This window comes from Carassius gibelio, chromosome B9 (genome assembly GCF_023724105.1).
Source record: "Carassius gibelio isolate Cgi1373 ecotype wild population from Czech Republic chromosome B9, carGib1.2-hapl.c, whole genome shotgun sequence".
NCBI classification, from domain to species: domain Eukaryota; kingdom Metazoa; phylum Chordata; class Actinopteri; order Cypriniformes; family Cyprinidae; genus Carassius; species Carassius gibelio.
This window is the reverse complement of record NC_068404.1, coordinates 32,910,842-32,936,397: the sequence shown is the minus strand read 5'-3', so window position 1 is coordinate 32,936,397 and position 25,556 is coordinate 32,910,842. Positions and strand designations below refer to the sequence as shown.

General features: G+C 42.1%; 3 protein-coding genes across 3 annotated transcripts in view; 1 reads left to right on the top strand and 2 right to left on the bottom strand.

The window, feature by feature from the left end:
• Nucleotides 1-5,380: 5,380 nt before the first annotated feature.
• On the bottom strand, nucleotides 5,381-9,069 carry LOC127964931 (N-myc-interactor). The gene is made up of 9 exons (XM_052565479.1): nucleotides 8,882-9,069; nucleotides 8,725-8,772; nucleotides 8,494-8,652; nucleotides 8,302-8,418; nucleotides 7,229-7,394; nucleotides 7,021-7,127; nucleotides 6,755-6,941; nucleotides 5,839-5,942; nucleotides 5,381-5,766 (listed from the first exon to the last, which is right to left on the bottom strand). The coding sequence occupies exons 1-9, from the start codon at nucleotides 8,915-8,917 to the stop codon at nucleotides 5,563-5,565; spliced, it is 1,128 nt and encodes a 375-aa protein (XP_052421439.1). The 5' UTR covers nucleotides 8,918-9,069; the 3' UTR covers nucleotides 5,381-5,562.
• Nucleotide 9,070: 1 nt separating this feature from the next.
• LOC127964739 (protein mono-ADP-ribosyltransferase PARP14) lies at nucleotides 9,071-23,982 on the top strand. Its single transcript, XM_052565046.1, has 25 exons — nucleotides 9,071-9,386; nucleotides 9,464-9,639; nucleotides 9,972-10,008; nucleotides 10,113-10,271; nucleotides 10,487-10,768; nucleotides 10,950-13,048; nucleotides 13,129-13,195; nucleotides 13,287-13,391; nucleotides 13,566-13,628; nucleotides 13,706-13,882; nucleotides 13,959-14,122; nucleotides 14,209-14,239; nucleotides 14,392-14,496; nucleotides 14,827-14,889; nucleotides 15,059-15,235; nucleotides 15,323-15,495; nucleotides 15,613-15,688; nucleotides 15,769-15,888; nucleotides 16,028-16,090; nucleotides 16,382-16,561; nucleotides 16,645-16,824; nucleotides 16,906-17,541; nucleotides 21,971-22,125; nucleotides 22,627-22,801; nucleotides 22,874-23,982. The coding sequence occupies exons 1-25, from the start codon at nucleotides 9,215-9,217 to the stop codon at nucleotides 23,182-23,184; spliced, it is 5,946 nt and encodes a 1,981-aa protein (XP_052421006.1). The 5' UTR covers nucleotides 9,071-9,214; the 3' UTR covers nucleotides 23,185-23,982.
• A 72-nt stretch (nucleotides 23,983-24,054) lies between these two features.
• LOC127964916 (UBX domain-containing protein 4) overlaps nucleotides 24,055-25,556 on the bottom strand; it is an 11,922-nt gene continuing 10,420 nt past the window's right edge. Inside the window, exon 13 of the mRNA XM_052565416.1 lies at nucleotides 24,055-24,688. Coding sequence (XP_052421376.1) covers nucleotides 24,553-24,688 — 136 coding nt within the window. The 3' untranslated portion in view covers nucleotides 24,055-24,552. The remainder of the gene's footprint in view (nucleotides 24,689-25,556) is intronic.

Below are 25,556 nucleotides of genomic sequence, written 5' to 3'. Positions count from 1 at the left end.
AGCGATATTGGCTGATAATGAAGCAGATATAGTTACGCCAGCGGAGTCAAGGGAGGATCCAGAATGTTTGAAGCGAAAATTCTGAGAAATTTGCAACCCAGAGACAAACTTGACGATGGAGAGACATTCATTCAACACCAGAAACCAAAATCCAGGCGAAACCATCGAAGCCTATGTGAGTACACTGAGAAATAAAGCGAAAACATGTAAATGCATATATAATTAGCCTTATCATTCTACCTGAAGCAAAACTATGTAACGTTAGCCTAGTGTCGAACATAAACCCACTTAAAAAAGCATGTGGACACGTAACAACTTAGTTTTGTGTCAGAACTTTTACACTTTCATTCATAAATTCACCCCGTCTGTGTTTGCGAAACGATTGAATCCAGTCAAAAATAGAGCTTGCTGTATAAAGCAGAACGTCACGGGATTTGGCTGTTTTTGAATGAATACATCTATATTAGGGCTATAAAATGAATCAAATATCGATATGGACTAGTGTATATGATATTAAAGTTAAAAGAGACTACAATTGTTTATTAACTCCCAAATGCAACCAAAATATATAACAAGAACATTTCTATGAAATTTTAACATTTTGTACCTCAGTTGGGACATTCACAAAAATATATATATATTTTGGCTGCTAATATGGGCTTAGTGCTAAAAAGCTTTTCTACATATAACCAAATTACAAGCAATAGCAGAAAATAAATAGAGTACAACAAAGATATAAGTTCAATAAACAGTGCTTAACAGGTTTTTCAGCTGTCTAAAATACATTTCCAGCTATGCTACAGAAATGTAAGGCTAATCACATGTAAAATAACTGCTTCACTGTATAAATCAAATTAATAATTTTTGATGTTACAAAGGTTATTTAGTCAGGAGCAGTGAAAACTTGTATTTTTCAACATTAGATTTATAATTAGTTTGCTTTCACTTTAAGAACGATGCATGGTATTAATATACTGATACACATGCCTTTTCTTTCTCAACTGTTTACGTTAAGATATGTCTAACCGACTGTGTTTACTAGGATATTTGACAAAATGCGCATTTTTATTACATTTTGAACAGAGGAAGTTATAGAGTGTTGCTTTAATGTAATAATAATGATAATAATATACAAATATTAAATTCAATGTTTAATATTAATAAATATGAATGATCTATTTTTGATAATCCCAGTTTGCTATGGTCACGCAGGTTTGTTTACGCATTAAATCCATGGCCAAAAGCAAAACATGTTGTTCCCTCAACATGACATAAGGATTTCATTATCTCGACAAAATTATCTCATGGCCAGGAAATATTATCACGTTCCCACGAGTTATGATGTCATGACCACGTCTAAACTAAGTGAACCGAACATGTCACCTCAGGGGCACCATACTGCCAGCCGACTGCTCTTTCAGTTTCAGAGAATGACATGATTGTTTCGCTTATTGTCAAAGCATAAGCACACACACACACACACACACACACACACACACACACACACATGCACACACACTAAACAAATGTAAGATGTGGAAAGAGTGCTGACACTTCAGTCAATCTGTGTGTATAAATATGTATGAAAGTCAAGTCAAGTCACCTTTATTTATATAGCCTTTTAAACCAAATACATTGCGTCAAAGCACTGAACAACATTCATTTGGAAAACAGTGTCTCAATAATGCAAAATGATAGTTAAAGGCAGTTCACCATTGAATTCAGTGATGTCATCTCTGTTCAGTTTAAATAGTGTCTGTGCATTTATTTGCAATCAAGTCAATGATATCGCTGTGAATGTGTCAAATATAACTTTTAATTTTGATTGAGAAATAATGTCAAACATCACTGACCTGCTCAGGGGTCAGGGGTCAGTCTGAAGCAGTGGGTTTAAAATCAATAAAACATTAACACATTGTTTAGGTGCACCTGTATCTTCATAGAAAGATCAAAACAACATGGAAGTCTTGCTGAGTTTGTTTTGTGTTTGTTCAGTAACATGACGTGGACATGAATATCTCTCAGTGTAGATCTGTCTCTGGACAGCAGGTGGCGCTCGTGCTGGACTGACCTCAGATCATTAGGAAACTCTTGTGCTGTGTGTCAGTTTGTGTTTAAAGTCTATGTTCTGAGTTTGTCACACCACAGAAAATGTGTTATTAACCACCCAGATCAAGTTGAATAAAACCAAAAAACAATGTAAATGAAATGATTTATCAGACAGAGCAATACGAGTCATAATCTGAAAACCACGCCCACATCTGGGGAAACATTCTGGGTTTTTAGCATGTTTCCTGTACACCTTGTTACACAGCAGCTTTTAGATCTTGTTCTGTTTTTGTTATAAGTCAGAAATGACAAGAAATGCCTCCCGTAAAACAAAATCAATGGAGAAGGTTGGATTGTTGAAAACTGTTTATATCTCCACAGTTCAGTACTACATAGTTCAGTCTTTGAGATGAAGCTTCAGATCAGAGGTCTCTACCCGTTCCTCCACCAGCAGAAGCTACACACACACACACACACACACACTTTTATAAAGGTTCCAGAGATCCTCTGTTTACACTCAACCACAGGTTTAACTCCTTATCCGGGCCGGACCGGAGGGTTTAGCTGGACAGTCCTGTTTGTCCAGCGCAGGCAGTTGTTGCTCCTAGATCTTCTGGTTTTCTCTCATACACAAACACTCTTACAGTCATTCTTCTGTCGTGAGTGTGTGAGTTGTCCTTTAATACACTCCAGAGCAGCCACATAATCTCCAACTAGGCTTTTTTCAGAAAACTAAATAGTCCTTTCTTATATTTTTTGCTGGAGGTGAATGAGCTCCATGGTTCATCAGAACTTGTTTCAGATTTGAGATCTGATCCAGAGACTGGCAGAATAAAAAGATTCACGATGACCCAGTTTCTGAACTAGCTTTACATGTCGTTGTTTAATCAGGATGGATCACTTTATTGTGTACACCTCTCTCGTCTTATAAAGAGAAAAAGAAAGAGGAAATATTGGGTCCATCCACTCCTGCGGTCGCGTGGAGAGGAAGGAGTTCCATCTTTATCAAGAAGAGCCGGATTATCCAGAACGATTCCAAGCTCTCTGTCATGTGAATGTCATGTGCTTTGCCAGAGATACTGGAGCCGGCCACATAAATATTAAACAAAATCATGAAATAAAAGTTTAGAAAGTCAAATGATACCTTGATGTGCTTTACAGATGAACTTGAAGTCTTTATTCATTCGAAATGTTCAATAATATATAATCTACAGATGAACAGATGATTCATTTAAGTCAATCTTTTAAACAAATCATTTCTTTTAGCGAAACCAATGGTTCATAAACTGGATCGATATGAGGTGCAGGGCTTGTAAAATCGCAAACGTCCCGGAGCTATTGTGTTTTCCATCCGGAGCTTGCACTCACTCAAAGCACACGGTGAGAGCAGTGTTTCAGAGAAGGAGCTCACACAGAACTGACTCCTGTTTCTCGTATCCTTGCTTCTGAATGAACACATACACACTAAATTATCCTGTGCATTATTATATTGGATCCGTGCACTCGGTCTGTAAATATCTGCTGTTCCAGTAGTGACACCCATTCTGTTTTTAACAATCCAAATAACATGTATTTAGCATATTTTTTTGGATAGTAATTCAAATGGTTTCCTCTGATGTAAAATAGAGCACAGACAGAGCCATTGTTTATATCAAGAGATTTCTTTCAGTTATATAAGTTTTTATTTGATTTAAGTTAATTTTATTATTTAACATTTACATTTCACAAAATATGCAGCATTGTCTTTTGTCTAATAATGAAAGGACACATTTTTATTTATAATTTGTCTTAAATCTTATTTTGTAGAATTTTTTTATTTTTTTATATATAAATAAATTGTAAGAAAATTGTATGGTGTGATCTGTATTGTGAATGTTATTGCATCGCTACATCCCGATATACTACAGGTTTTTGCTGATCACGCTGATTTGTCACAGTAAAGTTGTCAGCCAATGTTTTTTTTTTTTTTTTTTGTGGGCTAGTTAAATTCATTTTGGGCTACCAAAACCTGAAGAATGCCCGTCTGAAGGGCTACCAGGGATTTGGAAATTTTGCGACCCCTGAGGTGTTTCCCAAAAGCATCATTAATAACGACATAAAGTCTGGTCCATTCATTAAACACATCTATTGTGTAACTTGGTCAACTGTGCCAGGGGTTTTGGCTACTTTTATTATGAGTTTGGATTCGTTTTGAAGCTTGGAATGCAGCAAGAAACAGCAAGGAATCCCATTCATTATATTCAGATTGAATTTATATTGACTGGAAGATTTAAATCACAAACTTTTCTTGTTGTGGAAAATTGATGTTGTTAAAGTGCAGTAACTCATGATCAAACTCAGTCATTAACACACAGCAGAGGAAGAGTCGTGTCTAATGCATCACCCATGCAGAGAATAACTCATCATGAAGCGTTCACAGACTTTCTGCTCCAGGTGGAAGGCCGTGGTTCTGTGCTGTGAGTGACTAACAGTGCAGATGAGCAGATCTAGAGTCAGTAAGAGAGCGACCGGTGTCATGGAGGAGAACGAGGAGGTGTTGAGAGACTGGACATCACTGGAGTCTGGAGGTCAAGATCTTCCTCACGCCTATTCTCAACACACATGACACGGGGAGAGCTTTGATCAATCAGCAGGGCACAGCAAAGCCTTGTGGGTAAATATGGAGGAAATATTGAGTGTTGTATAGCTGATTCTGTACCATGCTATAAACTGAGAAGTGTTTGTTGGACCGGCTGGATCTGCAGACGTCTGGATGAAGAGCATCATCTAATCTGTGAGGGATTCCTCCAATCATGAGCTGAAGACAGAAGAGGGATGATATCTCTAACCTTACAGAAATGATGTTCACCACAGAGATGAGACGGAGAGCAACTGGAAACCTGGTCCTGATGCACATTTCAACCATTTACTTTTTTCTTTAAAATATATAATCATATTTGTCACCAATTGACTTTGACAGTCTGTGGAGTGAATTGTCCAAATGAATGAGGAAGCAGGTGAAACAGTTTAGTTATCTGATCTGTGTACGGTTAGTTGTGGAGTCAGACAGACATCATCATCATCATCTTCATCATCACACACGTGTGAAAGTGCTGTATGAGACGTGGATCTGTGATGAAGAGCGACAGGATCTCAGTGAATGTTCACTTCATCTGAACATGAGCGACCGGCTGAAGCTGGAACACAACCTGCTCTTTTGATTAGTGTCTGATCTGATGTCTGTGTAGTTCACTAAAGTTCACCACGGATGACCTTTAGCTCAAGATGAACCCACTGCAGATCACATCGGAATACACTTTGATTTAGCATCTGTACATCAACATCGGAGCCGTTTAAGATAAATCAGATTCTCATTTTATTATTCAGTTTTGTCCTATTGTTCCAGAAGACAGTGATCTGACTGATTTAATCAGGATAACCCCACACACAGAACAGCATGTAAATATGACTAATACATCACGGATCTGGAGTAAACCCTGGCTTTTGTTGTATTCTGAAGTCTATGTTTGCTCCTCAAGCTTCGTCTTCTTTGCCGTCCTCGCTGAAGAAAGCAGTCAGCTGCGCTCCATCAGGAACGTATTTGATGTGCTCCACCTCTCCTCCGTAGTTGCTGGGCTTCTGGAAGTGTATCTCCAGATGATCCTGAAGATCTTCTTCATCCATCAGCGCCTGGATTCCCCCGAGCAGCACGGTGCGATGCGGTGTCCCCGAGTACGTCTACAACATCACAGCGAACACCATCAAACACACGTCCTTCTGCACCCAACAGATTGTGACACAGAAACACACCTGAAACTTCCTGAGCTGATACTCGTACAGAGGAAGAACATCGAGCACCACATCGCTGCCGGTGTCCACACAAAACTTCCCTCTGTGAACCAGATTCTCTGCGACTGAAAGTGAAAGCAGGAGAGCCGTGATGAAGCTGAACCCGTATCTGATAACATGACATCCGTCCACACACACACACACACACACACACACATTAAACCACTACTGTATTATCACACTGTTGTCATGTCAGTTTGTTTCTCTTATTTACTAATAATACATTTGTTGCTTGTTTGTTATTGCAGAGTTTCTGTGGGATTTTAAAGATCAAATATAAACTTTTAGATGTTTCTGAAGACCTGCGATAGAATCAACTGGCTACTGAAATAAAATATATAGATACCAAGGTGTGTTTCATTTACCATGATTTTGTTTATTTAATAAAAGAATAATGCCTACAATATCCATTAAACTGAAGGAATAAGTCATGTAAGTGAATAACTGTGTAGGAAAGAACTATTTAGCTGTTAGTCTGAACACATGAAACATCGCCTCACTTCTGACAGAGCTGTCTTCCTCTACAGTCTCATAAAACACTGATGCTATTGAGAACGGCAGCCCAGAACAAACATACATGTTCAGTTCAATTGTAGCCTACATGGTTTGTGCAATTACATTTATTTACTGTAAATTGAACATTAAAAGTTCATATTGATCATGTTTTATTCTGTAATGAGCGAGCTAGTGTTAGATTAGTGCTTTTGTTAATTGTATAATAAATAAAAAGAAAACATATACAAATAGAATAAAATGGAGAAGCAAGTTTTTTTTTTCAAGTCTAAAAGGAGCAATTCTTTGGGCTCTGAATGATATAGAAGCTGAGAGCATGATGAACTGAAACCGTTAAGATCCCAGTAACAGTGCACAGACACACCTCCGGTGCTGAGGAAAGTGACGCGGCCCGAGCCCGTATCCCTGTGGTACTCCAGCTTCTCCACTTCCCCTCCGCCTCGACTCACTCTGGAGAACGACAGCTCCAGCCGGTCTCTCATTCGCTCCTCAGGTAAAGTGGGCGGGGCGTTACAGAACCTGACGCTCTTCTTTGACACCTGGATATGAACCTGAACGAACAGAAGTAAGCGTCCTCTATTAACAGCAGCTCACATCAACAGACAACACATAACTTCTGAATCTCTCCACCTCAAACTTCACGGAGGGATCCAGAGATAAAGCGTACGGCTTCACATCCATCTTGGCTTTGTCACAGGCCACCGAACACTTGGCCAGTCGGAGGATCTGCTCGGCCACTGAAAGACACATTAGTGAGAAAAACCTGACAGAGCCTTCCTAACCCCAGGAAACGTAAAGTCTCCTCTAGTGCATGACTCTGTTAGATCTGCCTCCATACCCTTCTCCTCCTCGAAGGTGATGAGCGCCTGTCCTCCCTTCAGCAGGAGCGAGGGTCTCTGTGTGACCGTGAACACACACTGCACCTGATCATCCTCCTCCTCGTCCTCCTCTCTCTCCAGCTCACGCACAAACTTCACCGCCTTCACCGGGATACTGGCTTCGATCTGCATCTCAGAGAGATGAGGGTTATTATTCACATACAGACATAAATCAGCCTAGAACATCATATCGGAGTCAAGCACACTTTGCATTGTGGGAACAGGAAGATTTTTATTGTTTTTAAAGTGGTTTATTTTGCTCATCAAACTGCATTTATTCATTCAAAAATACAGAAAAAAAACTGTAATATTGTGAAGTATTATTCTACTGTAAATCATCTGTTTTCTGTGTGAATCTGTGTAAAGTGTAATGTATTTCTGTATTTTCAGCATCATTCCTCCAGTCTTCAGTGTCACATGATCTTCAGAAATCAGAATAATATTATGATTTATTATTAGTGTTGAACACAGTTATGCTGCTTCATATTTGTTTGGAAACAGTGATCATTTTTCAAGATTTTTTGATGAATAAAATGTTTGATGAAAAAAGGAAACCTTTTCTAACAATAACAGTCTTTAATATCACTTTGTATCAATTTATCACATCCATGCTGAATAAAACTACTAATTCCTTAAAAAGCTTTTGAACGGTAGTGTACAGTATATAGTTACAAAATGTTTTAATACAAAATGTATTAATTCTGTTCTTTTAAACTATTTATTTATCAAAGAATCCAGAAAAAAGTATCATAGGTTTCAAACAAATATTAAGCAGCAAAAACGTTTCCATCACTGATAACAAATCATCATATGACAGAAATAAATGACAGATATTTAACGATATTCACACCGAAAACAGCTGTTTTAAATTGTAATAATATTCCTCGAGAGTGAACTACATCTGATCTGATCCTCTCCATCTTCTGCTTTATTATCACTAAACGACTTTGATCAACACAAGTAGCTTAAGTCTGTGATCGGTTAATAAATCGTAGGCTACAGGTAAAGTCTATGCACAGATTGTGAGTAAAACCTTGAATCTTCGCTGTAGAGAGTCAGTTTCGTCTCTCTTGAGCTGAAGCTTCTGCTGAAGATCATGAAGCTCTCTCTTCAGATCCTGCTGGACTCGATCCAGACTCTTCCTCTCCTCCTGAAACCAGGACAAACACAATCTTCAGCATCTGATCTCACTTTCAGAGTGATCTGATCACGCCTCGACATTCACCTGCGCTTCCACAAGATCTTTATTAAACTGGTCAAAAATCTTGTCTTCGTCGTCCATGAAGCTCTGAAGTTCTGCTTCGGCTTTTCTCTTTTCAGTCTCCGCTTCAGCTTTCTCCAGGAGCAGTCTGGATCTTTCAGTGTCTGCAGACTCGATGAGATCCTGTCAACATCATCAGTATTAATCAAATGATCGTTAGGTCGTTATTGATCAAGTGCTCTGGATCGTTTTCACCTTGTATTTCTTGATTTCCGCCTCAGGGTCGCTCGTGTCCGCTCGAAGCTGTTTAAACACGAACACATACAAGGTTTTCACTAAAGAGTTATAAAATATCCAACAGAATTAACTTTGAAATCTCAAAAGTGTGTGGTTTGATGTTGTAAACACGTACCTCGCCGTTGACTCGATTTTCATCGGCGTCAGACATAATTCACCGGAAACCGTGATGTGAAGTGAATGTGAACGCAGTTTAATCCGAATCAAATCACCGAATACTCGTCGAATATTGACTGATCGGATAGATGTTTACACCGATCCTGACCCGGGGCGGATCTCGACGGGTGTTGAGCAGAAGTCACATGAGCAGATCAAAAGCAAAAGTGAAACTTACCGGAGTCAGATTTCAGTAAAACACCGGTAACCGAGCAGTTCCTTCAGATTCGGTCTTCAGATGTCTCGTCGGGGATATAAAGTTTTTATAAGATAGGTTTGGTGTGAGTGTGAGATGGAAGAGAAGAGTCTGATTCTCGAGGGTCTTCCGGATGATTTCCACAGAGTCAAAGCAAAGGTCGAGCTTTACTTCAGAAACAAAAGAAGATCTGGAGGAGAAACCTTGCAGATCCGAGAACATCCAGACGACAAACGAAAAGCACTGCTGGTCTATATAAGAGACGAGGGTGAGCCTATATCAACGTCCTGTCTGATATTGATAATACAATATGTAAGTTTGACAGAGAATCCCTCTGTTTCCCAGATCTGAAGAAGGTGCTTGACAAAAAGATCCATAAAGTTGATATCAAACCTCATGGATCTGTTGAAGTGACCGTGAAGCTCCCAGAAGAAACACAAATCAAGATCAAACCACAAGTACTGCCCAAACCCAGACCAGAGACCCTTGCCCTGAGATCATCGCCTGCTGCTGCCAGACAGGTCATTATTAGGATTATTAATATCAGACCACACGCTTCCTCATGCTGGGCTCTTCTGAAGGACGAGGAAGCCCCTGAACGCTGTTGACCCTGACACTAACAGACCCTAGTTTGACCTGCTAGCAGTTAATCTAGCACTCATCCGTTTTACTTTCAGATTTTTATGTTTGATAACTTACTTGAAATTAATCTACACCATTTATGCAGCCAGAACCTGATCTTGATTTAAATGTCAAAGGAAATATAAGAATTACAATGTAAATGTTATTTATTTAATTTGACTAAATGTAGTCGGATTATTGATTTCCTCACACTTCCTCTTATCACACAAAGGTCTCTCCCGTCAGAAAGCCTTCTACTGCAATTAAAGGTTGGACTGTAATGCTTTTTATTTTCAGTTTAAACAACAACCTCAGATATCTAAACTTTTATGATGAGACTTTGATCATGTGTATATATTTGTTCATTACACAGAAGATGAGGAGGCTTCTGAGCTCCCGGATCTTCTCATTAGCACCTGTGGATCGGTGGAGAAGGAGACCCTTCAGATGTATTTTGAGCAGTTCACAGAACAGTTTGAGCTAGCGAAGCACGGGAATAACAGCTGGATCCTGACGCTCTGCAGTCGGTCAGGTATGATTTATGACAGACTGTTTCCTAGATACACAGAAACGTCACGGTGTGATGTGAAACAACTGGTTCTGCAAGTCTATTTCTGTTCAACACTTAAACATGATGCAGGCCCAGGTCATTAGATAACTCCAGAAACATAAAAGCTAACCGTGATCAAAATTATTCCATCTTGGAGATCAGAAAGATCAAATGCAATAATGTTGCCCTTTTCTCAGATCTAGAGGAGATTTTGGGCCAGAAAGAGCATGAGTTTGGTATAAGTTTAGCGGTGTATAGAGGAGGAGGTGTGGGAGAGCAGCTGGACCCGCGGCGCTTCATCTTGACCGGCTTCGATGGAGACACAGACTGCAGGATGATCTCACTCTTCATCGGCAGCTGTAGCAGGACAACAGAGCACACCTGGGAGACGCTCGACGGGGACAGGATAGTAGTCTCCTTCAGACACGATATCGGTGCGTTTCTGTCTTCTCATCGCTCTCTGCCCGAGAACAGCCTCCGTTTCTGAGACCCCTGCTTACACACGGCTTATAGTTCTCTGTCTTCTGCGTCTGCTGCTTCTGTGCACCTTTATATTTTCTGTTCTTTATCGATCTATATAGACTAATCAAATCCTCTATATATGTGAGAATGAATGCTACAAGAACCTGATCTGTTAATAAAATAAAATGGGCTAAAATATAAAGAACAAACCTAATGTTGAGAATGCACCTGTCGTTCCTGTTGTGATAGATGCACATGCAGTGGTGGAACAAACACACAATGTTTGCGGCACAGAAGTTCACGCTTCACTCTTCTACTCAAGTTTACAAAAGGCTCTAACTGGAGAAAAACCAGCCCTAACTGATCAAATATCCACAAAAGTGAAGGTTCCTGTCAGTGAAGAGCTGCTCCGTTTCTTTGAAACCAGCGAGCGATGCAGAAAACTGCTGGAGAGTGACGCCAAACGCTTTCATGCCAAAGTGCTCGTTGACCGCTCCACCGCAGAACATGAACTGATTCTGGAGATGGACGTCAAGAAAGAGTCACTGGCTGCGCTGCAGATCGCTCCCACGTGGAAGTCCACGACACTGAGGGAAATCCAGTCCTTTCTGAGCAGATATGACACCGCAGAGCTGACGGCGGAGAAGGACGTCTGGACCAGATCTGAGAACATCTGTAACGGTCTCGTCACGCTTAACACTGCGCTCTTCTACAGCCAGATCAACTCTAAAGCTGTGATTACTGGAGAGAAAGAGGAGGTGAAGGTGCTGTCAGACAAGATCAGGACAGTCCTGGAGAACACTGCTGCTGCGGTGGAAGCAGAAAGAAACACCACCCAGGTGGACATCCAGCTAGACTGCAGAGAGACGTGTGATCTCATAAAAGAGCGAGTGGAGTCCAGGTTAGGACAGGTGAGTTTCTCACACGATGAGAAGCAGCACATCATCTCTCTCAGAGGTCTGAAGGATCAGGTAGATCCAGTGGAGATGATCATCAAGCAAACGCAGAAGAACATCATCACACACCAGCTCAAGCTTTCTTCACATCTCACTCACTTTCTCAAGTCTCTGGATCTTAAAAAGTTCGAGCAAGACTATTTTCTCCCAAGCCACATTCCAGCTAGACTTTTAAAGCGACAGGATTTTTTTGTGATCTTAGTTGAGAAGGAGAACCAGAAGAGAGCTGAAGACAGAATAAGTGAGATTCTCCAAGAGCAGGTTCTACAGCTTTCTCCCAATCAGACCGGTGAAACCTGGACACACTTTCTCAGGAATCTTCAAGATGAAAAAGAATTGCTCCAGAAAGCTCACGATATCAGGATCACTAAATCAAATAATGAGGTTATAATATGTGGGTTTTCCAGTGCGGTGGCAGATGTTACAGGAAAAGTGAAGACATATCTAGACAACAAGGAACCAACGACTGAGAACGTCGCTCTGAAATCTGTGCGAGAGGCTGAATTTGTGGAGTCCTGTCTGAATCTGTGTGAGCTCCCAGACCTGAAGCGCTTCGGCGTGACGGTACTCGCTCACAGAACATCAGACGCCCCGTGTCTGAGAGTCACAGCACCTAAAGACAAGCTCAGAGACGCTGTGTGTGTCGTACAGCAGCACATCTCATCCATCCTTCTGCAGAGCCATACATACGGCAAAGCAGGAGAAGCAAAGGTCCTGGAGAAACTTGAAGCCAGTGTGAAGACCAAAGCTAAGGAGATGCAGTGCAGTCTGTATTTATCACAAGAGCATGTGGTCAAATCTGTTCCTCCGAAGAACTTCACACACAAAATAGATAACTTCATGACCCTGAACATCACAGAGGGAGACCTGCACCATTACACCGCCGACGCTTTGACCTGTCCGATGAATACCAGTCTAGCGTTCAATAACCCTGTGGCTCAGTGCTTTGTCCAGTTCGGAGGAGACACGATTAGGGAGGTGTGTAGAGCTCAGCAGAAGCACCAGCCTGGAGACGTGGTGCTCAGTGATGCTGGGAAGCTCAGCGCCGGGACACTCATCTACGCCGTGTTTCCTCAGAAAGGACAGAAGCTGGACTCTCACTATCTTCAGTCAGCCGTGTATAACAGCCTCCTGAAAGCTGAAGGGGAAGGATGCGCCTCGATTGCACTCCCAGCTGTTGGGTGTGGAAGCTTCGGGTTCTCCGTCAAAGAGAGTTGTGTGGCGCTCCGAGCCGCTGTTCTTCAGTTCTATCAGAAGTCTCCTAAAAACATCAGACACATCAGTGTAGTGGATTCAGACCAGAGGACCGTTGAGGAGTACAACGCTCTGATCCAGGAACTAGTATGATCCCTCCTATGCTAACATTTATGAAAAGTGTTTAGCATGTTTTATTAATCATCACCTGTTTAATTTATTAACAGGGATTTCCTGACACTACAGTGGTTCCCCTACCATCCTTGAAGCTTAAACACAGATCAGACACGAGGGGTACTGTATATACCTGCTTTTGTAATTTCACTACTGCTTTCCTGAAGTCACTTATGTTCTTTTGTTTTTACATGGCTGGGATTTCACTCAGTGCTGATCAATGGTGTGCAAATATTCCTGAAAAAGGGTGACATCACCAAAGAGACGGTGGATTTTATAGTGAATTCAACCAACAAAAGTTTAGATCTTAACACTGGTAAGAGTTTCATTAATGCAGCATCAATACTAAGGTGACTCACAGCATTGTACTTTTACCTTTAATGCTGAAGCATGTTGAATAGTTTGAAAACACAGAGATGTTTATACCAGGTCAGAGCTAACGTTTATGATGTTTCCCAGCTTGTTTCCAATGGACTGTTCAATTTTACAGGTGTCTCTGGCGCCATCTTAAAAGCTGCTGGTCAATCTGTTGCTGACGAATGTAAAAAGCAAGGTATCTCGGACTCTTTCTGTCAATGCTTGTCTTCTGAAGGGATTGTGGAGTGATCTGATGCACATCTGCTTGTGTAGCTCCTCTGAAGGCCGGCGCAGCAGTGCTGACGGGTCCTGGAGCGCTTCGGTGTAAGTACATCGCTCAGATGGTTGGGCCGGAGAGCACCGCAGACATCACATCATCTCTAGAAAAGGTTCTGAACCTCTGCGAAGACAAAACAGCCACAACTCTGGCCATTCCTGCCATTGGAACAGGCATGACAGCAAACACATTCTCTGTTATTTAACTGAGGAAATCTCAAGCCCTGAGCAATGATCTTGTTTTCTGCAGGACGCGGTGGCTTTCCTCCGAAGGAATCGATCAAAGCCATCCTCTCAGCAATCGAGAAACATCTGAAGCAGCCGAACTCATCCTGCCTCCGGAGCATCTCTATAGTGGCTTTTGAACAGAAGACCTTCGATGACTTTCGTGACCATTTTAAAGTGTGGAATAAGGTTAATACTGATGAGATAACATAATAAAGGTCCAGATTATTTTTTTTTTTTATAGTTTTAATTTTGTGACAATTGTTTTTCCTCAGCCTGCATCCGGCAAGATGCCTGAAAATCAAGGTTCTGACTACTCTGCATTTCCGTGCTGTTCCACAAATAAATATGCTCTTGTTTTTCGAATTCATCATAAACCTTTTTTCATGTCTTAGTTCTGATATTTCCAGGGGTGAATATTAAGTGTTTGCATTTTAAACCTCTCTCATCTTCCATAGTCAAAATTGGAAGTGTCAGAATCGAGGTGAAGAAAGGTGACATCACTAATGAAACGGTCCGAGGGATCGTAAACACCACCAACAGGGACATGAGTCTGAGAGGAGGTCTGTTGAGACTTAATATAACTCAAAACACACAAGCTGGACACTTTTATATCAATACATCAGCTAATCTAAAAAAGTATTTGCCAAACATGTTTCTGGAGCCCCCCAAACTGCACAATCTTCAGTCTTCTCAATGAAACATAACTCATAAAAGGTCATCAGTGAATTAGTAGAGACTCCAAGACATGCAAATGTAGGGGGCTCCAGGAACAGGGTTGGGAACCACTGCTTTAAAATAATCCATGGATCTACACTGAGACACAACAGTGTGTTTGTGGCCAGTTCAGTGTGTCCCACCTTGAGAACCTCAAAAGAATCCTTGTCCTTCAGGCGTCTCGGGTGCCATATTTAAAGCGGCTGGAGCATCTGTGGAGCAGGAGTGCCAAAAGCACGGTGAGAATATTACACCAAATACTGAAACCTTGTTAACTATCAATTGCAAGAGCAAGTGTTCTGGATATCATCACAGCTACCAGTGGGTTATAGATATGAGGCTGCTCTGACACTGAATGTCAAGGACTGGTAAACAAATTTCTTTCTTTAAACAAATTCCGTCCTGAAGGTCCTTTGCAGAATGACATCCCAGCCGTGACCAGCGGCGGAAACCTGCATTGCGACTTCATCGTTCACATGGTTGGCCCTCACTCGGCGGCAGAGGTGAGATCCCGCGTGAAGAACGTTCTGGAGCGCTGCGAGGAGAAGCAGATCACCACGGTCTCCTTCCCTGCTGTGGGCACGGGTACGGATTCATGATGGTATTGAGTGTGGCATGTGCTGGTCATCACGTGAGGTTGTGTCTCACTCTGTCTGATGGCTCTTGTTAAAGGTGCTGGAGGTGTTGAGGGTGAGGACGCCATTGGTGCAATGCTGCAGGGCTTTGAAGATCATCTGTCTCAAAACATCTCGACTGTGATCAAGCTCATCTACGTTGTGATTGACCGGGACAATGTCCTACAAGAGTTTCAGAAAGGTCTCAAAACATGGATTGCAAATACACAGGTAGAAAACCTCAACCCAGTTCTGAATATAGTTGACCGAATGTCTATTAAAAAGATTTCTGACATATCAAATGTAAATGTTTTTACACTTCAACATTTAACATCAATGCACAACTAGGACAGTGAAGATGATGATGAGTGGGAGGATTACAGCTCAACAGAAGACAGTTCCTCGTCTGACCAAGGAGCCAACGGTAATCCAGCATTTGATGACCTTTTGAAAATATGCTTTTATAGGTCTTTCAAATTAGCTAAAATGTTTACATTTCACCAGCAAACCCAGTTGAGGTGTTGATGGGCCCAATTAAAGTCAAGGTGTTTAGTGGAGACATCACCAAAGAGATTGTCGAGGCTATTGTTAACAGCACGACTACAAGCCTTGATTTGAACACGGGTGAGTTTGCTTTTTATATCGCTCTGAATCTAATGAATTGTTATTTTTCAGACATTTTCCTAACCCTAACATGACACAAGAAGAGTGGCAGTTGAATAACTAAGTGGTGCTCAGATCTAGTGTATGTCCTTATGTGCAGGTGTATCAGGAGCCATTCTCAAAGCATCAGGACAAACGGTGGTGAACGAGTGCAAATCAAAAGGTACACTCTTCCGCTTCAGTCAATAGTCATAAATATAGGCATTTCTGATGAATTTCTGACACGACCGTGTCCAGTCCTGGTCCTGGAGGGCCATTATCCTGCAGAGTTTAGCTCCAACTTGCCCTAAAACACCTGTCAGTAAGATTCTAGTAATCCTTACAACCTTTGATTACCTCGGTTCAAGTGTGTTTAGTTGGGGCTGAGGATAAATTCTGCAGGACACTGATCCTCCAGAGCAGGATTAGACACTCCTGTTCTAACAGAATAATCCTCATTATCTCCTGATTAAAGCGCCTCAGCCTGCCGACGGCGTGATCCTGACCAAAGCTGGAAATCTTTCAAATATCAAACACATCATCCATATGGTTGGGCAGACCAATGAGAAAGGCATCAGCAGCTCCATGTACAAAGTTCTGAAGATGTGTGAAGAAAATAAGATTCAGTCGGTTTCATTCCCAGCTCTTGGAACAGGTAAGTCTGTCCATTCAGAAATACAGATGAGCAAAGCCAAGCAAAGATATCTGGATGATCCTAAACTGCTGAATGTGCTTCAGGAGCAGGAAACTTAGCTGCTGCCGGAGCTGCCAATGCAATGACAGAAGCTCTGACCAACTTTATGAAGGACTCACCAAAACACCTGAAGCGCGTCCACATCGTGATCTTCCAAGCGAAGCTGCTGCCAGACTTTCAGCAAGCGGTCAAGAAGTGCAAGAAGATTTCTCCAAATGCTTCTGGTATGTTTCAGTGCATGAACACACAGTGTGAAGAAAGAGCTGGAACTAATCTGGTTAATTTAACTTGTGTTTCCTGAACAGCGCGTCTGGTCAAACCCCTCCAGAAACCGGTGATCCCTGTGCCGACACCGAGACCAGCTGTTTGTCTAGCCAAAGAAACCGCCGCTGTATTGTTCCCGGTTATGGCTGTAGATGTTTACGGGACGTCCCCTACAAACCTCGGCAAGGTCAAGAAGCTCCTGGATGAGCTGGTCAAGGAGGAGTGCATTAGTAAAGACGTCCAGTCGAGCCACATCACAGATCTTCCTGAGACGGACAAGAAGGCCATTGTGGCCCTCAGCCGAGCCAATCAAGTCAGCATTCTGGTGACCAGCTGGGATACGTTAACGGTATCAGGGAAGAGAGACGATGTCTTAGATGCAGTGCTGAAGATAAATGGCTTCCTCCAGGCAGTGCGAGACCGAGAGATGCGTGAAGGTGAGGTGAAGCGTCTGCGGGAGACGCTGTGTTGGGAAGTGGCCAGAGGAGATCGCTGGGAGTCGCTGGAGCCCGGCATCAGCTACGACATCGAGCTGGCCTTCCACCGCAAGCAGAAGAGCTTCCAGTACCAGGAGAAGAGCGAGACCTACACCGTGGACTTCAACAAGATGGAGGTCACAAACAGCAAGCTGGAGTCCTGCAGGATCAAGAGGACTCTGATGGGAGGTTCTGATACGGGTATGAGTTGGCATTGACCACACTCTAAATAAAATCCAAAGGTTTTTCATGAGAATCAGAAGATCAGTGAACAGAGTCTTGTGATCAGGATTTTTGTCCTTCCAAAGTAGCAAGTACAATATATTTCCCAAATATAGCTAGGATAAAACAATTGTAATGTTTAGACTTGTACTATTGAAACAAAAATATCTATCTAAGATTTGATGTCACTAACCTTGTAAACTTAGGAAAATCCAGTGCAAGGATCCCCAAACCCTGCTACGGGAGAGCTACCATGATGCTAGACTCGCGTAGCCTGACTGAAGTAGCTTCAGACTGTAAATCTCAGAATCAGAATCAGAATCAGAAAGAGCTTTATTGCCAAGTATGTTTGCGCATACAAGGAATTTGTTTTAGTGACATTAGCTTCCAGTACACAGAGACACCAACACACAGACAAAAAAAAAAAAAAAAGGTAGTCAAATAAATAAGTGTATAAACAATTGTGCTATAAATGATAATGGAATAGGATTGAAAAAGATGCAGGGATGTACTAGGATGGAGGGGTAACAAATAAATATAAGGATGTTGCACTTTGTTTGCATAAGCATAAGTGGGGAACATTTAACTGTTCATGAGGTAGATTGCCTGGGGGAAGAAACTGTTTTTGTGCCTTGCTGTTCTGGTATTTGCGGCTCTGAGACGCCGGCCAGATGGCAAAAGTTCAAAAATGGGGTGACTTGGATGTGAGGGATCCAGAGTGATTTTATGAGCCCTTTTCCTCACTCTGGATGTATACAGTTCTTGAAGGGTGGGCAGGGGAGCACCAATAATCCTTTCAGCAGTCCGAACAGTTCTCTGTAGTCTTCTGATGTCTGATTTTGTTGCTGAGCCAAACCAGACAGTTATAGAAGTACACAGTACAGACTCAATGACGGCTGAGTAGAACTGTTTCAGCAGCTCCTGTGGCAAGTTAAACTTCCTCAGCTGGCGAAGGAAATACAACCTTTGTTGGGCCTTTTTTACAATGGAGTCAATGTGATTGTCCCACTTCAGGTCCTGAGAGATGGTGGTTCCCAGGAATCTGAATGACTCCACTGCAGTCACAGGGCTGTTCATGATGGTGAGTGGGGAAAGTGCAGGGGGGTTTCTCCTGAAGTCCACGATCATCTCCACTGTTTTGAGCGTGTTCAGCTCCAGGTTGTTAAGACTGCACCAGACAGCCAGCTGCTCAACCTCTTGTCTGTAAGCAGACTCATCACCGTCCTGAATGAGGCCGATGACTGTAGTGTCATCTGCAAACTTCAGGAGCTTGACAGAGGGGTCTTTAGAGGTGCAGTCGTTGGTGTACAGGGAGAAGAGCAGAGGGGAGAGAACACATCCCTGAGGGGCACCAGTGTTGGTGGAGCAGCTGTTTGATGTGAATTTCCCCAGTCTCACTAGCTGTTGCCTATCTGTCAGAAAGCTGGTGATCCACTGACAGATAGAGCTAGGAACAGAGAGCTGGGTCAGTTTGGTCTGGAGGGTTGTTGGGATGATGGTGTTGAAAGCCGAACTAAAGTCCACAAACAGGATCCTCACATAAGTCCCTGTTTTGTCCAGATGTTGCAGGATGAAGTGCAATCCTATGTTGATTGCATCATCCACGGACCTGTTTGCTCGGTAAGCAAACTGCAGGGGGTCCAGTAAGGGTCCAGTGATGTCCTTCAGATAACCCAGAACCAGTTTTTCAAACGACTTCATGACGACAGACGTTAGAGCCACAGGTCTGTAGTCGTTAAGTTCTGCTATCTTGGGTTTCTTTGGGATGGGGATGATGGTGGAGCGTTTGAAGCAGGGAGGTACTTCACACAACTCCAGGGATCTGTTGAAGATCTGTGAAAAGATGGGGGCCAGCTGGTCAGCACAGATTTTCAGACAGGCTGGTGTAACACCATCTGGGCCTGGTGCTTTTCTTCTTTTGTTCTTCTTGAAGACCTGGCGCACATCATCTTCACAGATTTGAAGAGCAGGAGGTGTGGATGGTGGGATTGCAGGATGTGTTAATGGTTGTGCAGGGAGATGGTCAGAATGGGTGTTGGGGGTTTCAAATCTGCAATAAAACTCATTCAGGTCGTTAGCAAGCCGTTGATTAGCCTCAGTGCAAGGGGATGGTGTCTTGTAGTTTGTGATGGCCCTCAGTCCTCTCCAAACTGAAGTTGAGTCGTTGGAAGAAAACTGGTCTTCCAACTTTTTAGCGTAGTTCTTTTTAGCCGCTCTGATCTCTTTGTTCAGTGTGTTCCTGGCCTGATTGTACAAGACCCTGTCCCCATTTCTGTAGGCATCCTCTTTGGCCTGACGAAGATGTCTGAGTTTTACTGTAAACCATGGCTTATCATTGTTGAATGTTAAATAAGTCCTGGTAGGAATGCAAACATCCTCACAGAAACTAATATAGGATGTTACAGTCTCTGTGAGTTCGTCCAGATCGGTGGTAGCAGCTTCAAAAACACTCCAATCAGTGAGGTCAAAACAAGATTGTAAATCCTGCTCCGTTTCGCTGGTCCATCTCTTCACAGTCCTTACTACAGGTTTAGCAGATTTAAGTTTCTGTTTGTAGGATGGTATAAGATGAATCAGACAGTGATCAGAATTTCCCAAAGCTGCTCGTGGAACAGAGTGATATGCATCCTTTATTGTGGTGTAACAGTGATCCAATATATTACTGTCTCTGGTGGGACATGTAACATGCTGTCTGTATTTTGGCAGTTCACGGGACAGATTGGCTTTATTAAAGTCCCCCAGAATGATTAAAACAGAGTCCGGGTGTTGTTGTTCTGTCTCTGTGATCTGATCAGCAAGTTTCTGTAAAGCTGAGCTCACATGCGCTTGCGGATGGATGTAAACACTGACCAGAATGAACGAATGAAACTCCCGCGGCGAATAGAACGGCTTGCAGTTGACAAACTGCATTTCTACATCAGGACAGCACATCTTCTTTAACACAGTTACATCTCTACACCACCGTTCATTGATGTAAAAGCATGTCCCGCCGCCGCGCGATTTCCCCGTTGATTCTGATTCACGATCCGCTCTGAACAGCTGAAAGCCCGGCAGATAGAGCGCGCTGTCCGGTATGGTGTCATTCAGCCAGGTTTCCGTGAAACACAGAGCAGCAGAGTGAGAGAAATCCTTATTTGTCCGAGAGAGCAGAAGGAGTTCGTCTGTTTTGTTGGGTAGAGAGCGGAGATTTGCCAGATGGATGCTAGGCAACGGCGTTCGAAATCCGCGCTTCCTGAGTCTGACGAGCGCTCCCGCTCGCTTCCCCCGTCTGCGCGTCCTGAAGCGTTTGATCAGCGCCGCCGCTCCTCCGATAACAACGTTCAGTAAAACGTCTGAATAATTTAAATCTGGTAAAAGATCTTGTGGTGTGTTCTGCCGAATGTTCAGCAGTTCATCCCTGGTGAAACTGATAGTGTTTGTTAAACAAAAAACAGGAAAAACGAACAAAAACAGTACAAACACTGGAGAGCCAAGCACTGAAGCAGCCATGCGCGGCGCCATCGAGTACAACAACCAATCTTGAGTTCATGGCAGCTTTCATTGGCCAAGGCCCGCCCATGAGGCCGTTTGACCGACATGTCAAACAACCAATCACAGTTAATTTCATTCGTCACGTTTTGAGGCTTGGAAATGTCGCCACAAAAACAGACTGGTGTGTAAAACTCTGACATATTTTAAAGATTCTATGCCGCGGACTTATAAACATTGAGGTCCTAGGCCATTGAGTGGTCTACAGTAGGGCTGTCAAAATGGCTGAAAAACTAAATTCAAACTTTTTACTTAAATATGATCATAATTAGAATTATATAATTATATTTAAATTTAAAATGCTTAATTTCAGTTAGGTTGACAAAAAGCTTCTGGCTTCTCTCCTAAGACCACAAGAGAGCACATCAAGCAAAATATTACTAATGCACATTTATTCAATGAATAAGATTACATGAATATCTTTGAAATGGGGCATAATGTTTAAAATAACATTTATAAACCAATTATAATTAAGATGCTTATACTGCCTTTTTGCTTTATTGAGACATAGCTGTGATAGGCAATGTGGTTCTTTCTCATTATTTGACTTTGTGGGAGCATATACAGAAAAAACAAGAGCGGTGCAAGAATTGAGCCTTGTGGGACTCCACATGTCCTGGATGTCCACTTAGACTTATGCTCTCCTATATTCTATATATAGAAAAGATTGAAGTTGTCAATGAAGTTGACTCCTTTTATACTGCAGGTCTTTGTAGCCATGTGTTCAGCCCAAGCAAACGTGAAAACAAGTTCCCCTTGCTGGAAATGGTCCACTCACTGATGAACAACCAAACTTTAAGTCTTCAAAGAGTCCTAGAGATTTCACTGAAATCCCTCTAAAGGAGTTCTGACTGCTCTTTCTTGCTTGTTTTTTTCTCAGCAATCATTCATCCCCCTCCAACATGGACCAAAATGGATGGACGGGATTTAGAAATAATCACATTACAATCAGATTCGGTGGAATACAAGAACATAGAAACAGCCTTTCTGAAATCCAGCATACACCGTGATGTGAAACCCGTCAAGGTCCAACAGGTAAAATAACTTAGACATGACCAGACATTAGACATCAGAACACAAGCATCAGTACTTAATGTCAAGGGCAATCACAACTCATTCGACATCCCTAATGTGACTCAATTCAGAATATGGAAATGAAGCAGTCTTGTAGCTCAAACAGTAAAGTACAGCAAAAACATAGGTTTCAATTATCAGGAAATTTACAAATAGATTAAAAACATTGTATAGCTTCAATGCAATGTTTGGATAAAAGCATCAGCCAAATGCATAAAAAGCAGAATATTCAATGAGAAAAACAGCAACTTGATTTTCTCCACGATGCATTAATTGGATGGTTTTAAATAAGAGGGACTGATGATGTCAGCTAAAGAAGAAGGTCAAGCAAGTGTTTTAACAGTTGGATTAACATGCACTAATGAGAGTTAAGAAATTAAGATGATTCTGATTTCATGTTGACTTTGAGCTCTTCAGTGTTGACTTCAGACTTGTGTTTAACAACATCTGAAATGATTCCAGATCGACAGGATTCAGAGTCAGTCGCAGTGGCAGAGATACTGTGTGCTGAAACAGGCCGTGGATAAGAAATACCCCAAACAGACAAACGAGCGCCAGCTTTATCACGGAACGACCAAAGACATATGCCAGAAAATCAACAAGAACGGCTTCAACCGCAGCTTCTGTGGGAGAAACGGTACGTCACGTTTGACCTGTAACTGTTTCTTGCAGCTTCACGATACTGACCTTGACGTGTTCTGTTGTGAAGCGGTGGTTCATGGTGAAGGCACCTACTTCGCTAGAGAGGCCTGGTACTCCTGCCACGACCAGTACTCCAACCCAGACGACCAACAGCTGAAGTACATCTACCGAGCGCGAGTGGTGACGGGCTCGCTGTGTAAGAGCAGAGGTGGGATGAAGGAGCCGGATCCGATCAACCCTGCTGACCCACGGGCCGGACTGCACGACTGCGCCGTGGATGACCTAAAGAACCCGTTCATCTTCGTGGTGTTCTGTGACGCGGGAGCGTATCCAGAGTACCTCATCACCTTCAAATCCATAGTCCTCAAGAGTCCATAGTCCTCCAGAAAACTCTACAAGTGCACACTGGCCCTGAATGCTGCTGACAGAGATTATGGGAGTCTTCGCAATATTACTGTGACAAACACATGAACTGATGTTTTCACGCATTACTTTATTCAGTAGGGCTGTCAACTGCCAGAAATCACTTTATTAATAACACGATAATATATTCACTGAGAAAAGCTACAAAATAAAGAAAATTCAAAGACATTTAAAGGAACAGTTCACCCAAAAATTAAAATGGTCATCATTTACACAACTTCATGTTATTCCAAAACAAATGCTGTTCCCCAATGACTTCTATAGTGTTTTTTTTTCCATACTATGGAAGTCATTGGGGAACAGCAACTGTTTGATCACCAGCATTCTTCAAAATATCTTCTTTTGTGTTCAATAGAAGAAAAACCCACAGATTCGGAACAATTTGAGGCTGAGTAAATGATGACAGAATTTCTATATTCATGTGGACGGTCTCAGTGTGACACGAGTAAACAGACAACAGTTGTCTTTAGAGGGGAATATAGTCTTATAATCTACCATCACTGACCTCTGTTAACCTTTCATCATCTGCTGGAGGCCTTTTACATGCCACATGCTCTCGTGCTTTGCTTTTAAAATGTGTTTGACTAAAAGAGGAGCATTAGGGGTTATGATTTTAACCGCATTATTGTCTCATCATTAATCAGCTGACAGCCCTGCTTCATTCTGAGCACACCAAATTTTGATACGCAAATGTTTGCTTCTATCTGAAAATGTATAATGCTAATAAACATATTAGTATTCTGCTTTGATTGACCTTCTGGTCTCTGTGAGATAAATGTGTCGTAAAGAACACAAAGAAACCGGACAAATAAAACAGTAAAAGAATGAGAACCCAAAATACGTTTACCTTTAATATGAATTACAAATTATGATCACACTGAGTACAACAGATCATAGTAACCGGAAGAAGTTTTGCAAATGATTGTCACATGATTAATATATTTTATTGCATTAATGAACACACAGACAGTTCTAGAGGATCAAAATCAAAAGAGAAGAATGACTGCAGTCGAGCGTTTCATTGAAAAACATCTTTTATTCTATGGTTAAAGGATCAAGTAGCGTCTGTGCTCAGACTAGTAGAAAGACATTCAACTGCCGAGGTGGTTTATGAGGCTGTGGGGTCGAGTACACCATATAAAACACCAAAAACCCTCAGATATTCACAACAGACTGATGACAAATGCACCTTGAACCTGTGTGTTTCTAAAGCCCGGAGTGGTCCTGGTTAAAGTATAGATGTACCCATGCGGGGTGGAGCCGGAGGGAAGGGGAATGGAAACCACAGCCCTGAATGATGAAGCCACACGCTCAAACCTAACGCTACATCTGCTGCGTGGAGTTCCCGTTCCAGGTGTTGTTGTCATCCTCGTCTTCTTGAGTCCGTAGCCGGTATATTTTCCCATCTTTCTTGAAGTCCTCGGGCTTCTTCTCAAGAACCCTCTTACGAACCGCATCTCTGGAGCAGAAAACAGCACAAGGAGCAGACATTCAGCTGCATCTCAATGACACACAATAGCCAGTGTCTAGAAACATTAGTGTGAGAGTTCAGTGAGTCACAGTGTCTTTACCGTGGGTTGAATCGGGATTTGGACACACACAATTTTCATAATTTCTGCTCTGTCGGCCAGCAGAATACAAAATGCTTAGGAATAAAAACCTTTTAACCCATTTTCAGGGACTCAGATTTAATTTGACAAATGTAATCATACAGGTGCATCTCAATAAATTAGAATATTGTGGAAAAGTATTTTCAGTAATTCAACTCAAATTGTGAAACTTTTGTATTAAATAAATTCAATTCACACAGACTGAAGTAGTTACTATCTATTTAGCCCCCCCCCCCAAATGTACATCTTTGTCTGTTTAGCCCCGCCCACAGATTCCACACCACTGTCTGTTTAGCCCCTCCCACCAATTCTTCTCCTTCCTCCTGATCCCAGTGTTAAGAAAGAGTGAATGAACTTTTATTTTTAAATTCCACACCCAGTCAGTAAGAACTCAGTCCTTGGTTCACTATTTTACCGTGGATTCATTTACAAACAGGGCATAGTTCGACGTGGTATTTTCAGAAACAATGAAACGAAAAGAGGAACTCTTAGCCAATCACAGCAGTGGGTGTTTACTTCTGAGCCTATTCAGACAGAGCGTTCTGATGAGGGGGGCTAAAAACAGGACCGAAAATAACTTAATACCTCCAAATGAAGATGTTTTTGATGTTGATGACATTATGAGTGGAGCTCAGAGAACAAAGTAATCAGAGACTGTTCATGACGCTCTACTGTGAGGTAACTGGAGTCACAGAGAGGTCACACACACACACACAC

Excerpts from the sequence above, each read along its gene's own strand:
- LOC127964931 (XM_052565479.1), bottom strand. The coding sequence starts at position 8,917 with ATGTCTGACGCCGATGAAAATCGAGTCAACGGCGAG. Across the intron at positions 8,653-8,724 it reads CGGAAATCAAGAAATACAAG|GATCTCATCGAGTCTGCAGA; the intron begins GTGAAAACGATC and ends TGATGTTGACAG. Across the intron at positions 8,419-8,493 it reads AAGATCTTGTGGAAGCGCAG|GAGGAGAGGAAGAGTCTGGA; the intron begins GTGAATGTCGAG and ends TCCTGGTTTCAG.
- LOC127964739 (XM_052565046.1), top strand. The coding sequence starts at position 9,215 with ATGGAAGAGAAGAGTCTGATTCTCGAGGGTCTTCCGGATGATTTCCAC. Across the intron at positions 13,883-13,958 it reads CATTCCTGCCATTGGAACAG|GACGCGGTGGCTTTCCTCCG; the intron begins GCATGACAGCAA and ends TGTTTTCTGCAG. Across the intron at positions 15,889-16,027 it reads AAGCCTTGATTTGAACACGG|GTGTATCAGGAGCCATTCTC; the intron begins GTGAGTTTGCTT and ends CCTTATGTGCAG.